Source organism: Myxine glutinosa, chromosome 4 (genome assembly GCF_964187855.1).
Source record: "Myxine glutinosa chromosome 4, kmMyxGlut1.1, whole genome shotgun sequence".
NCBI lineage: Eukaryota > Metazoa > Chordata > Myxini > Myxiniformes > Myxinidae > Myxine > Myxine glutinosa.
Window position 1 is genome coordinate 17370357 of NC_136264.1, and position 14839 is coordinate 17385195.

At 44.3% G+C, this 14839-nt stretch overlaps 1 protein-coding gene across 1 annotated transcript in view; it reads left to right on the forward strand.

The window, feature by feature from the left end:
• LOC137424473 (plasma membrane calcium-transporting ATPase 2) overlaps window positions 1-14839 on the forward strand; it is a 317166-nt gene that overhangs the window by 68962 nt on the left and 233365 nt on the right. Inside the window, exons 2-3 of the mRNA XM_068111958.2 lie at window positions 4168-4744; window positions 6536-6733. Of these exons, the coding sequence (XP_067968059.1) occupies window positions 4546-4744; window positions 6536-6733 (397 nt within the window). The 5' untranslated portion in view covers window positions 4168-4545. The remainder of the gene's footprint in view (window positions 1-4167; window positions 4745-6535; window positions 6734-14839) is intronic.

Sequence of the window (14839 nt, forward strand, 5' to 3'; positions counted from 1 at the left end):
GCATGTGTGCTTGTTGTTGTTGTTGTTTCCGGGGCACGGCATGGTGTTTTTGCGTCCGGGTTGGACGTGACTCGGTGTGGGTTGTGTAATTGTGTATAATATGTATATAACAAATAATAATGTGTTATTGTGTGCATACAATACACAGCAAATTGTCACACACAATTTGTGTGCATATAGTAAACAGCACATGATGTTTATGCAAAACGTGTATAAACCATAATCGTGTATGTGTACGTGCAAATCATGACGTGTGTGTGTGTGTGTCTGTGTGTGACTGTGTGTGTGTGTGTGTGTGTGTGTGTGTGTGTGTGTGTGTGTGTGTGTGTGTGTGTGTGTGTGTGTGTGTGTGTGTGTGTGTGTGTGTGTGTGTGTGTGTGTGTGTGTGTGTGTGACTGTGTGTCACCGCTCCCAGTCCTCATCTCCACCTGTAAGTCCCCAAGACGAAACGGAGCCCTCCCCGGTCCTGAAGCTTCCATCCCCATCTCAGCGAGGCACCGCAACTCATGTCTCTTGTGTTTCCCCTCCGCCATCCTCGAAGTGGCCTCTTGGTATGCCGGAATACGGTCTCTTCCCTTACGGTCTCGTCCATCCTGATCCCATTCATCCTTTGAAGCCGCCCTATCTGTCACGGTACTGGAACTCATGAAGCTTGGTTCCGAAAGCAGCTGTACACTTACAAGCTGCCTCCATGAATGGCGTGGTACCAGGCACCCCTCAAGCACATCTTGGTATTGGAAAAACCCAATAAAGCTCGGGCCGGGCCTTCCCATCCTGGCCTACCACAGCCCAGGCCCTCCTCCCACTCAGGTTCACTACCAATCAGGTCCTCCCATTCGGCAGCGCAGGGCCCACAAGTCCCACTAAGCTTCAAGGCCAGGCCACGTTCCAAACGCATCTCGAACGGGACATTCCTCGATCTCACCTCAGTCTCCCACACACACGCGGACATACTGACGAGACAATCACTTAAAATATTTTTTTATAGTATCCGAATCTTCACCAACATCTAATCAATTCGTCTGTGTCACACATCCAACCTGCCCACCAAATTTCACCTGAATCCATCCTTAACGTTTTGAGGTAGCCTGCTCGCAGACAGACAGACGGGGGTGAAAACATAACCTCCATCCACCTTTGGTCGCAGAGGTAACGAGCAACACCAGATCCTGTTTCCCTTTGAAAATGTATATTCCTAACTGCCCCGAACCTATGTTATATTATCGAAATACACCTTTTCTTAATTGGTGATGACAAATTTGTAAATGGTAAAGCAATACAAGGGACTTCAATGAAATGGTAATCATTTTCTAACACCTTTTATATTCTCTCCTTGTCTATTCATTGACGTATCAGCTGCTTTGAGCAAAGCTAACCGAATGCCAAGACGTCTGCACATTCACCTTTCAGCTGTTTACCCTGGGTTTGATCCTGGACCCCAACTACCTGTTGTCACCCTGATGTGCCGCAAGCAGAGTGGGCGTTGCGTCCCCGAGTGCACCATCCGTTGGCGGAATGTTAAGCCGGGGACTCGTGTGCCGGCATAGATTGTTGGTGGATGTTAAAGATGTCACGTTCTCTTGTGAGGACGGAGGAGCAAGTTCTCGTCGCACCCTGTGAGCAAATTGCCATCGTAACCACCCTGGGGCGAATGTCGGGCCTGGACATCCTGTTCGCAAAATAATCTAGACGCACTGGGTAGCCAGGCCCTAACTTACAAAGAGAGATGGTGTATTGGTGTCGCATAAAAAACTCATATGAGGGCTGCCATTACCTACAAGGTCATGTTTATTTGTCGGAAAAGGTATCCTCTTATGTAATAGCAATTACAAAACAAAAACAAGGCCCACCTCCACATCCTTCACTCCTCCAGTCGCTCTTGTTCCTTCTGACACAAGAAATCCTTCCCTGATTTAAGAGCAAATACCCTTTGCTGAATCGTCGTTTGGTTTTGTTTCATTGCATTGTCGGTGTGGTGGGCCACCTCTGCAAAAGCAATGGGTGCCATGGCCTTGGCCACAGAGATCCTCGGATCCTGCAAAGTGCTCAACCAAGAGCATTCTGTGTTGGACCAATCTGGAAAGTTTAATTACACCAGTTTCCTCGTGGTGCTGAATGCTTCTTGCAGGTTGAGGGCCAACTCTTCTCCATTCCTCAGGGCACCGCGGTCACGGTCAGCGAGCCGATTGGTCCCCGTGGACAGGCCTTTCTCTCTCTCTCTCTCTCTCTCTCTCTCTCTCTCTCTCTCTCTCTCTCTGTCTCTGTCTCTGTCTCTGTCTCTGTCTCTGTCTCTCTCTGTCTCTCTCTGTCTCTCCAATTCTGTCGTGGCCATGACTTTGTGAAGGTGGGGGATCTCTTGGTCTCTCCTGGGAGATCAATGATTGGTTGTCTCTGTGCTGCGGGCTTGTTCGAGGGAATGGTCCGGGGCTATACAACAACAACAACCATCAATTTCTTAAAGGTAGCCACCACGTATTGCCCCTGTGGGAGTCCATGGGTCCTTTAGGCATTTATTTAATTTCTGGAGGATGTACTTTTCTGAAACGGGTTCTTGAAGCGCTGTGATTACATATTGGAAGGATATTGCATTGAGTGTGTGACAGACTACTCTGCTGTGTGACCATGATGAATGGCTGTGCTTGGAGTGAGTGTGGAGAACGGGAAAGCGGAGAGGGCAGGTGGGTGGGGAATTGTAAAGAGGAAGAGAAGAGCAGGAGAGGATGAGAAAATAATGCCTTCCTGATGGAGCATCAAAACATGAATGATAATTGGAATGTAGTTGCACAATTTGAGATTGAGGAATGCGTGATTTTTCGAGCCAGCAAAAAAAGAAAGAAAGAAAAAAAAGCAGGTATAAGAATTTGTAGCTTGAAGGAGCACAGGAGGGGTGAGTCACAAAACCCACCATGCCTTCACCAAGGAGGAAGCATTAATTAGGGTGATGATCTGTAATGAGAGGTGCTTGCGGAGCCGTGGGATGGGAAGTCACTCAGATGGTTGATGGAGAAAGGTGGTAACTTAATAAAGGTGCAAAGGAGGAACCGAAACGTTGCTACATTCAACCTTTTTAACAGTTATTCCTGTTCTTAAATTTATCAAAGGCTCATAGCGTCCGGAAACCTTCGACACGTCCAGTCTGGGGTTGGGTATTCCGCACGTAGGTAGTCGTCATTGTGTGTGCCATCCATCAGTTGGGCCTCGCACCGGGCATCTCGTTTGCTAGCGACAGTTGGTGGACGTTTAAGATCACCTGATGTCTGAACACAGCACGTGGCACTTCATCGATACCCTCCCGCTCATGGCATTTGGCGGTGGTGCCACCACCTAGGATCGATGAGGGGGTTGGTCTGTCGTCCACCAGAGAAGGGCAACAACATTGAACGGTCCTTTTTGTGAGGTTTGCTTCGGCCGTGGCTTTTGTTTCCACTTTTCCCCCCATAATAGCAAATCGTATTCGTGTTTTCATTTCGGTTCCAAGAGTTGACGATGATTAACATTCTAAAAGGTATCCGAGTCCAATACGTGCCCACCGTGAGACCAGGTGCACTCGTTTATAAAGCAATAAAGCATCCGTGCCAGGTGGGCTCATCTGATGCACAAAGACATCTTAATTGGACTTGAATAAGATGCTTTTATCAAGAAGCTGAACCGAGATTTGCTAATGAGACGCGAGATATTCAAAAGAATTCGTTATTTTGATATGTCGTACATTATGAACACCTTGTATTCGCTCGTCGCAAGCGACGCTCTGGCTTTTCAGGTAATTGTGACATGATTTTTTCCTTTTCTTGTGCGGTTCCGATGAAATCTTTTTGAAACAGGCGACGCTCTTTTGCATCCGCAGCACCGATGGATCCCGCATTGCAATGTCCATTTTTGAGTGTTCGTCTGTATTAGACGTCAGCTCTTCAAGGCCCTGACGTCACTTGTCACCTTGGATCGCCGTTCATTTCAAAAATAGAATAAGTATGATTAGCTCTGCGGTTTCTGTCGATGCAAGTCTGTGATCATCTCGTTTGATGTCCCAACAGGCTTGACACGTGACGTGAGGTTCGTGACGGATCGTGCGGTCGTGACGTGTTCAGATCCCATTGCATCGGTTATTCGTCCAACGATTGACCCCGAGACAAACTAATTTATTCTTTGCGTGTTCCTTTTCTTTTATAGACATCTGCTGCCAAACTGCGTTGGTCACCATGATGTATGGAGACCTGCCGAGTGAGGTCAGCATCCAGCTTCCCAATCCCAGACCCGAGTGACTCCAACAGATCTTCAGCAATATTGCGTCGTCGTCGTCTACCTCGCTCCTTGTGCACGTCTTGCATACCGGTACCAACCCCACTGGTTTCTTCTTTTTCTGCCGTGCTTGGTCAATGATGGAAGCTGATTAAAGTGAACGAAGCTTAAATTACTCAGAATAGAAGAAAAAACGTTTGAAGTGATTGTCGACGAGCTCGAGGCCTGCCATCGGGCGTGACGCCATCTTGAATTTTACCGTGCGCTGCTGGCGAGTCGCTAGGCCGCAGCTACCAGACTTTTCCGATCATGGCTACTTCACCGCCAGGCAAATTCCAACCCAGGGCCTCGGCCAGAAATTCGAAACGTGAGGAAGACTTTGGTGTGGACCTCCTGGACCTTCGGTCGTTGATGGAGCTGCGCGGAGCGGAGGCGATACACAAGGTCACCGAATGCTACGGCGACGTGCACGGCCTCTGTCGCCAGCTTCAAACCTCCCCTGTGGATGGTAAGAGCATTGTTTGATTGAATATGGTGGGCACAAACTGTAATAACATTTGGAAGTACCACACAAAGGACATTAATGGAATTATACGATGCAAACGAACAAAGTGGATATCTGACTGAATCTGCACAAGCAGAAACTTTGGGGGTCGATGGGGGGGTTGAGCCAGACAAAATGTAATGTTCCCTTCCTCCAGGTCAGGCTAATGCCTTTCACCATGACAAAGGGCTACTTTTGTTGGGTACCATTGACATACAAATTGGGATGATGTACAATTTCCTGGCACTGGTTGACTTTTCATTGTCTATTTAATTTGTCTGGCCTGTTTGTAGATAACATTTCCATTACTTCGAGTTGACGATTCTTCTTCTTTTTTTCTTCATTATTATTACTTGCATCACTACAATGAGGATTGCATCATTTTTGTTTCTCAGAGTTGGGACGTTGTGGCAATCGTCAGCCGGGGTTTTGCAATTTTGATTTTGCAATTGTCTGTCTGTCCAGGCCATAACTTCTTTTTTTACCATTTGATTCTTTGTTATCAAATTTTTAACAAACCCTTTTAAGAATATGGAGAACGCCAATTGATACAGTTTTCCTTATATATTTTTAAGCTGTTGCTATTACCCTGCACTCACGAAGCAAAAAGCAGGGTTAGGCGATCGGTGACGTGCGTATATGTAGCATGTGTGTCTACATCTTACTATAATTCACCAAATGTCTGTCCGTCTCTGTCTGTCTGTCTGTCCGTCTCTGTCTGTCTGTCTGTCCGTCCCTTCCCAGGTACCGCAAAAATGGCTGAACCGATCGCAACGAAATTTTGGGTGGGTAATCCTGGGACCCCCTGGAGTAAAATAGGCTGTATTGTTTTTCCAATTTCAGCTTTTTTTCAGCTCCAGCATTTTCAGGTTTGGACTCCTGCCTACGTTATTGTCCCGGGTACCGCAAAAACGGCTGCACCAATCACAACGATACACCTCCAAGCCCGTGGGTTTCCCACCGGTGACCCCACTAGTTTTGAAAATTCATTTTCTCTGCAACCATCGGTCCGATGGATGCAATTTTACAATGGGAGTGCCTCCGCCTGTAGAATTTTTTTTTCTTCATAATTATGATGTCATAGGTCACATGCTACAGACGCCATCTTGGAAAAAAGTTACACCTCTATATCGACAAAACCGCTCGATGGAAAAAATTGAAACATGGCTCATTGTAAAGAACTCCGCATGGGGAATAAGTGTTGTTAATGATGGTCATTGGTGCCGCAATTATGACGTCATAATTCGACAGGGACAATGCTTAGTTTGATGATTTTGAAATTCATTGAGCGTGGTGTACGCAACAATTATATTAGAGAATATAAATTTATGATGTCATCGCTCACGTGGTCTGGCAGCCATATTGGATCAAAGAAAAAAAAACTTCAAAAACAGAAGAGTTGGCTCGCAACAAGTTTACTGTGCAGGGTAAGTATTCTATGAATACCATCGAGTCGTTAAGTTTAGTTTTTTAGTACAAAGCGGATGTAGACAGGTTTACACTTTGGGGATGCTTCATCGTATTGGTTTTGTGTTGTACCCTTTGTTACTTTTGAGTTTGTTTTTCTATTAAAAATAAAATAATGCTATGCATTCTGTATCTTTGTAGCCCCCTCCCTCCCCCACTCCCCCCTCTGCCCCCACACCCGCACCCCAAAGAAAAATTAATTGTTGACGCATTAACTTTATATTTGAAAAAACGGCCGATGAAAAAGCTATGCAACTGAGATCTCCTGTATCATGGCTTGTTGGACAGGCCTACCTGGCACTGAAGCCGACTTGGCACGACGACGTGCCATCTTCGGCTGGAACGTGATCCCTCCCAAAAAGGCCAAGACTTTTGCGCAGCTCATTTGGGAGGCCCTGCAGGATGTGACGCTGATTATCTTGGAGGTGGCTGCAATTATCTCCCTCGGTCTGTCCTTCTACCAACCGCTAGGACATGAACATCACGGTAAATGGTGCCCGGCTTGATTTTAATCGAATGATGCCATTTCAGTCACGTGATTGCGGTTTTGTTTGCCTCTGTTTTTCTTTTTGACCTTTTATTATTTTTATTTTTACTCTCCCATGTATTTCTGCCATTTTGTCTTTGCACTCCCTCTCGATACCTTTCTCTTCAAATGGTTTGTGTGATACACATTCACCTGCTCCTGCAACCTATGCCCAATACTATTGGGCAGACAATACCAAATGCAGCGTAAAGTGGTGATTTTGAATGTAATGTTGAGTGTAAAGAAATATTCTGTGGATTGCAATGTTGTCTGCCTCAGCTCCTGACCTTGGGCTTTTGATGAAAGTCACCGTGTGCCATTTGGCAGCAAACGCTGTGATGCAACTTCCCCCTCATCTCCCACCACCTCCCCTTTCTCTCACCGTACCCCCTCCCAACCCCCATCTGCACTGCGTAGGATTGAGAATTTCCATCATTAACCCTTTAACACATCACACACATTGGGTGATTGGTGGAGTGAGACATCACAAACTATTAGATCAATTCACACTTGTCATGCGTCGTTAGATGAATCGTGTGTGTGTCTGTGTGTATGTATGTATGTACAGTCACGTGAAAAAGTAAGTACACCCCATGTAAAGTATTGACTTTTCAACATATTTCAACATACAGCTATTTGATCTTCATTTCAACAATATTGATAGATAAAGGTGATATAATATAACAAATATCATGAAACATTTACATTTTGTAGTCCATTGTATAATTTAAATAAACATAAATGCAAATTTTGCATGTGGAAAAAGTAAGTACACCCCGACATTTATCACGACTTCAAATACCTAAAATTAGAAACAGGTGCACCAGCTCAGGTGCAAATGATTAGAACATCGTTAGAGAGGATCTTGGAGGAATCTGTCTTATTTAAACCTCAGACATTTCGTTTGGTTTGCTCTTTGTTGTTGAAGTGTGTGGAAGTCTCTAAGAACCCCAGAATGTCATCACAGGACCTACAGGTAGCTCTTGCCACTGTTGATGTCAAAGTGCACGAGTCTACCATTAGAAAGATGCTGCATAAGTTTGATCTACATGGGAGGTGTGCCAGGAGGAAATCTTTGCTGTCCAGAAAGAACATCAGGGCAAGACTAAAGTTTGCCAATGCACACCGAGGCAAAGACCAGCACTTCTGGAACAATGTGCTCTGGACAGATGAGTCAAAGATAGAGGTATTTGGTCACAGTACCAGAAGACATGTTTGGGGAAAACCAAAGACAGCATTTGACCACAAACACCTGATACCAACTGTAAAGCATGGTGGTGGAAATATTATGGTTTGGGGCAGCTTTGCTGCATCGGGGCCAGGGCAGCTCACCATCATAGAATCCACGATGAATTCTTCATTGTACCAGAGGGTGCTTGAGGATAATGTGAGGCCATCTGTTGGAAAGTTGAAGCTCAACCGAAGGTGGACCTTGCAACATGACAATGACCGTAAGAATACCAGTAAATCCACCAAAGAATGGCTGAAAAGAAAGAATTGGAGGGTTCTGGAATGGCCAAGTCAAAGCCCGGATCTAAATCCCATCGAGATGTTGTGGGGGGATTTGAAACGAGCTGTGCATACAAGAAACCCCTCAAACATCGCACAGCTGAAAGAATTCTGCATGGAGGAGTGGGCAAAAATTTCTCCCAGTCGATGTCAGAGACTGGTAGACAGTTATAAGAAACGCCTACTTGAGGTTGTTTCTGCCAAAGGGGGCAATACCAACTATTAGAGCCAAGGGTGTACTTACTTTTTCCACATGTGAAATTTGCATTTATGTTTATTTAAATTATACAATGGACTACAAAATGTAAATGTTTCATGATATTTGATATATTATAGCACCTTTATCTATCAATATTGTTGAAATGAAGATCAAATAGCTGTATGTTGAAATATGTTGAAAAAGTCAAAACTTTACATGGGGTGCACTTACTTTTTCACGTGTGTGTGTGTGTGTGTGTGTGTGTGTGTGTGTGTGTGTGTGTGTGTGTGTGTGTGTGTGTGTGTGTGTGTGTGTGTGTGTGTGTGTGTGTGTGTGTGTGTGTGTGTGTGTGTGTGTGTGTATATGCATATATATATATACACGTGTGTGTGTGTGTATGCATGTATATCTATCTATATCTATCTATATATATATCTATATATATATCTATATATATATATATATATATATATATATATATATATATATATATATATATATATACAGTGGAACCTTGACTTACGAGTTTAATTCGTTCCGTGACCGAGCTCGTAACTCAAATTGCTCGTATCTCAAATCAAATTTCCCCATTGAAATGCATTGAAATGCTATTAATCCGTTCCAGCCCGCCAAAAACCACACCAATTTTTTTTTAAATATACAGTATATATAAAAATATCTTGCGCTTTATATTTCACCTGTATGCAGCATACAAGTTGGCAGGATGGCCTGGACTGGAGGTACGCACACTTGACTCTAAAGTCTAAACTGTCCAGCCTGGGTTTGAATCCCGACCCAGCTATAACCTGTCATGGGTGAATCACAGGCAGGGTGATTCATCAATGTGTGTACCGCTAAACTGGGCGCCCCGTTTGCGTCCCATTAGTTGTTGGATGTTAAGGATCTCACCGTGTTTTCCACAAAGAGAAGGCGAGCTATCGCCGGCATTCTGAACAAGTTGTGGCCTGGCATGCTCTTCTCCTCTGCCGTTATATACGTCCTCCTCGACACCTCGCTCATGTTTTTCGACGATTGCGTGTTTTATATCCAAGCACATCATCCTCTTCTTCTTCTCAGCACTGCACTTGCCACTCACTTTCTTAGGCCCCATGGTTAAAACTAAGAAATTTTCCGAAATAACCAAAATGCGAAAAAAAAAATGCAGCGCTGTACGACAGAGATACGTACTGTACGTGCACGGCAAGATAACCACGTGACCAGAACCCACCTGGCGGCGTGAACTCGAAATAACCAAAATGCGAAAAAAAAATGCAGCGCTATACGACAGAGATACGTACTGTACGTGCACGGCAAGATAACCACGTGACCAGAACCCACCTGGCGGCGTGAACTCGAAATAACCAAAATGCGAAAAAAAAAATGCAGCGCTATACGACAGAGATACGTACTGTATGTGCACGGCAAGATAACCACGTGACCGGGTGGCGAAAGCTCGTAACTCGGATCTCGGCTCGCATCTCAAAGCAATAAACCGCCCGAGCGACGGCTCGTATCTCGAAAAACTCGTAAGTTGGGGCACTCGTAAGTCAAGGTTCCACTGTATGTATATATATATATATATATATATATATATATATATATATATATATATATATATATATATATATATATATATATTATATACGTATATTATATATCCATATATATATATATATATATATATATATATATATATATATATATATATATATATATATATATATATATAACTGTGAGAAATCGTAGCAACTCCACAGTACGAGCAGGGCGTCTCATTTGCATTAAATAAATAATCGGGAGATTAAATCGGACGCGGACGTAGCTTCAGGACGTCGATCTTTAATTCGAAAAGCTTTCGACCAACAAAGATCTTCTTCTTAGTCGTTAGACTTCCGTTGAACTTGGGGACGACTAAGAAGAAGAACTTTGTTGGTCGAAAGCTTGTCGAAAATTAATTCTATATTAATTCTTTCTCTCCTCCCGGACACGTCCTTGTTCGCACTCCTCCTCGTCTCGACTTGTGCCCCGCCCCCGATATCTCGTTTTCTTCCACCTCTGCTCCTGCTTTCTCAAATCCACGTTCTCACTTAGAGACTTTTCCCAGATTGTTTTTCATGGTTTTGTTTAAATATTATTTAAATATGTTTAAACCGCAGCCATGATGCTGACGCCGCCCCCCCCCCCCCCCCCCAGAATTTCCCTGTTTTAAACGTTTCCCAGTGTGTACCCTGGATTAGAATAGGTACACCATATCCCTGCGTGTCGTAATAGACGACTAAGAGGGTTGGCGTCAGGAAGGGCATCCGGCCATAAAAACATTGCCTCAAAAAGAGAACCATGACAATTACAACGACATATGGGCAGGGTACAGCCCGAAGTGGAGATCGGTTTCTGAGGTTTGGGACATGGAATGTAGGGACAATGACAGGGAGATCAGGAGAAGTGGTGGAAGTATTGGTCAGAAGAAGAGTGGACATATGTTGTGTGCAAGAGACGAGATGGAAGGGAAGTGGTGTGAGAATGGTGAAGTGTAAGCAGGGACAGAAATGCAAGTTTATGTGGCAAGGGTGCCTGGAGGGCGTGAATGGTGTTGGTGTCCTGTTTTCTGAGGAGTTTGTAGACAGTGTGGTGAGTGTGACTAGAGTGAGTGATAGGTTGATGATGGTGAAAATGATGATTGGAAAGCTCTTGGTGAACGTCATCTCGGGATATGCTCCGCAGGTTGGTCGAAGCGATGAAGAGAAGGACAAGTTCTGGTGTGCGATAGAGAAGCTAATGGAAAACGTGGAAGATGAAGAAGTTGTTGTGGTAGGAGGAGACCTAAATGGACATATGGGAAGGAGTATGGATGGTTTTGACGGAGTTCATGGGGGTTACGGATATGGTGTGAGAAATGGAGAAGGTGAATAGATTTTGGAGTTTGCTGATGGAGCTGATTTGTTGATTTGTAATACTCAGTTCCAGAAAGAGGATAATAAGCTTGTTACATACACGACAGGTGGGTCGACGACAACCGTTGACTACCTGATGGTGCGTAGGCGAGATAGGGGGCACCTCCGGGACACCTCCGGGACACAAAGGTGATCCCGGGGGAGGAGGCTGTTTCACACCACCACTTGGTTGTCTGCGACATAAGGGTGAAAGGTGTGAGGAGAGCTCGGCGGGTGAAGTACCAACCGAGAATGAAGGTGTGGAGGTTGAAAGAGGTGACAGTAAGGGAGACATTAAAAGAGAGGCTGAGTATGGTCGAGGATGATGTGGTTGAGCTTGATAGTGGTTGGATGTCAATGAAAGCTAGTCTGTTGGGAGCCGTTGGTGAGGTATGTGGATGGACAAAAGGACCACCGAGGCACTCGGAAACATGGTGGTGGGATGATGAAGTTGGAAAGAGGATTGACGAGAAGAGGAAGAAGTTCAAGGAGTGGCAGAAGGCGAAGGGTACGGGAGCAGAAACAGCAGAGCATGAAAGTTAGAAGGCAGCCAGGAAGGCTGCAAAGAAACAGGTAGCAAAGGCGCAGGAGGCATGTAGGAAAATGTTCGGGGAACGCTTGGATTCGGAAGAGGGTCAGAAAGAAGTATTCAGGATTGCAAAGCAGATAGCGAAAGAGAGGTGTGATGTGATGGGGGTGAGTTGCTTGAAGGATGAAGTGGGACAAATCGTTGTCGACCCAGATGGAATTAAAGGAAGATGGAAAAGATATATGGAAATGCTGTTAAATACAGAGAATGAATGGGATGGCAACATAGAGAGTAACACAGTTTTAGGATCGGCAGAGAAGATAACTGAGAAGGAAGTTGAGGAAGCGATAAAAGCAATGAAGGGTAGAAAAGCGGGAGGGCCGACGGGAGTTGTGGGAGATATGTTGAAGGCAGCAGGAATTTGGGGTGTGAAGAGAATGACAGAGATCTGTAATCTGGTAGTGAAGAAGGCCGCATTCCAGTGGATTGGGAACTGCATACCCTCATCCCTCTATACAAGGGGAAAGGTGACCCTCTGGAGTGTGGCTCGTACCGAGCGATAAAGTTATTGGAGCATGGAATGAAGGTATTGGAAAGGGTGTTGGAGAGGAGGATAAGGAAGAAAGTGAAGATCGACGAAATGCAGTTTGGATTTATGCCAGGAAGAGGAATGACAGATGCGCTTTTCATTGTGAGGCAGTTGCAGGAGAAGTACATGGAGAAGAGGAAGAAGTTGTTTCTTGGGTTTGTTGATCTGGAGAAAGCATTCAATAGGGTTCCACGCAAAGTATTGACATGGGCATTGAGGAAGTTAGGAGTGAGGAATGGTTGATCAGAGTAGTGATGGCAATGTACAAAAGAGCGCGCACAGCTGTAAGGACGAAGGACGGGAACAGTGGTGAGTTTGAGGTGAAGGTGGGAGTGCATCAGGGGTCGGTACTAAGTCCACTACTATTTGTAGCTGTGATGGAGGTGCTGGCTCAGAACGTAAAGGAGGGTTTACCGTGGGAGTTGTTGTATGCAGATGATCTGGTGTTGATTGCGGAAAGTATGGATGGACTGAAGGAAAAGCTGAACAAGTGGAAGGAATGTATGGAGACAAAAGGTCTGAAGGTGAATATCGGAAAGACGAAGGTAATGGAAAGTGGTAAAGCATGTGGTGAGGTGGGAAGAACTGGGAAGTGGCCCTGTGCTGTGTGTAGGAAGGGTGTCGGAGTGAACTCCATTCAATGTACAATGTGCGCTGAGTGGGTTCATCAAAAATGTAGTGGTCTGAGAGGGTCATTAACCAGTGTGGCAGCTACATTCAAATGTAAGGTGTGCACAGAGGGAGCTGCAGATGGAGGAAATGTTGAGTTGGATCTTGGAGACGGCGTGAAGCTGGAAGGTGTGAAAACATTTTGCTTCCTCGGAGACATGCTGAATGGAGAAGGTGGATCAGACTCGGCAACGGTTGCTCGAGTGAGATGTGCATAGAAGAAGTTTCGGGAACTGAGTGGCGAGCTGATGATGAGGGGAGTGTCGTTGGAGCTGAAGGGAAAGGTGTATGCTGCATGTGTGAGAAGTGTTATGATTTATGGGAGCGAGACATGGGTAATGAACGTAGAGCAGCAACGAAGTTTGGAAAGGGTGGAAATGCGAATGGTTCGACGGATGTGCGGAGTATCGTTGAGAGAGAGGAAGACAAATGATGAATTGCGAAAGATGATGGGAATAGAGCCTGTGATTGATGCTGTGAAGAGGAACAGGTTGAGATGGTTTGGTCATGTGTTGAGGAAGGATGAAAGTGACTGGTTGAGAAGAGTGATGGAAATGAATGTAGAAGGAAGTAGAGGACGGGGAAGACCGAGAAAGACTTGGCTAAAGATGGTGGAAGAAGAAATGTGGGCAATGGGGTTAACAAGGAGAGATGCAGAAAATAGGGCAAAATGGAGAAGATTGTCACGGGGACCGCAAGGCTAACCCCCGCTCTTGTCGGGAAAATGGCCTTTAAAATGCATGTTGTACTCAGGAACGACGCTGGGTGAGGCGAGCGCAGCGAGCGTATATATATATATATATATATATATATATATATATATATATATATATATATATATATATAATATATATATATGTATATATACATATACAGTATATATATACATATATATATATATATATATATATATATATATATATATATATATGTATATATACATGTATATATACAATATATATATATATATATATACATATACATATATATTGTCTGTCTGCGTACATGATGTCTGTGGTGTGTGTGTATGTGTATATATATATATATATATATATATATATATATATATATGACTAGCTTGGCTCAGCTCGCTGCGCTCGCCTCACCAAGCGTCGATACTGAGGAGCGGGCTTATTTTAGCTGAGGCTAATGACTGTACCTGAGTTGCTGTGTTGTCATGATTTTCACCAATCATAATACAAACAATTATTTGGCACAAATGTATTTGTTGTGTTTGTGATATTACATTTTTATAGGCAATTTAGGTTGAAGATTTAGGTTGAATGTTTTTTTTTTTCAAGAAAGAACCCCTCAGCACATACATCGGGTAGGGGTCGGTGCAGACTGGAAGTTTCGGACGATTACACCTCACCACCACATAATTGAAAACACCGCACCACAACGAAATTAAAAACACCTCACCACCACGAAATTAAAAACACCTCACCACCACGAAATTGAAAACACCTCACAGCCATCAAGCACGTAATAAAAACACCTCACAGCCATAAAACACGTAATAAAAACACCTCACAGCCATAAAACACATAATAAAAACACCTCACCACCACGAAAATAAAAACACCTCACAGCCATAAAACATGTAATAAAAACACCTCACCACCACGAAAATAAAAACAC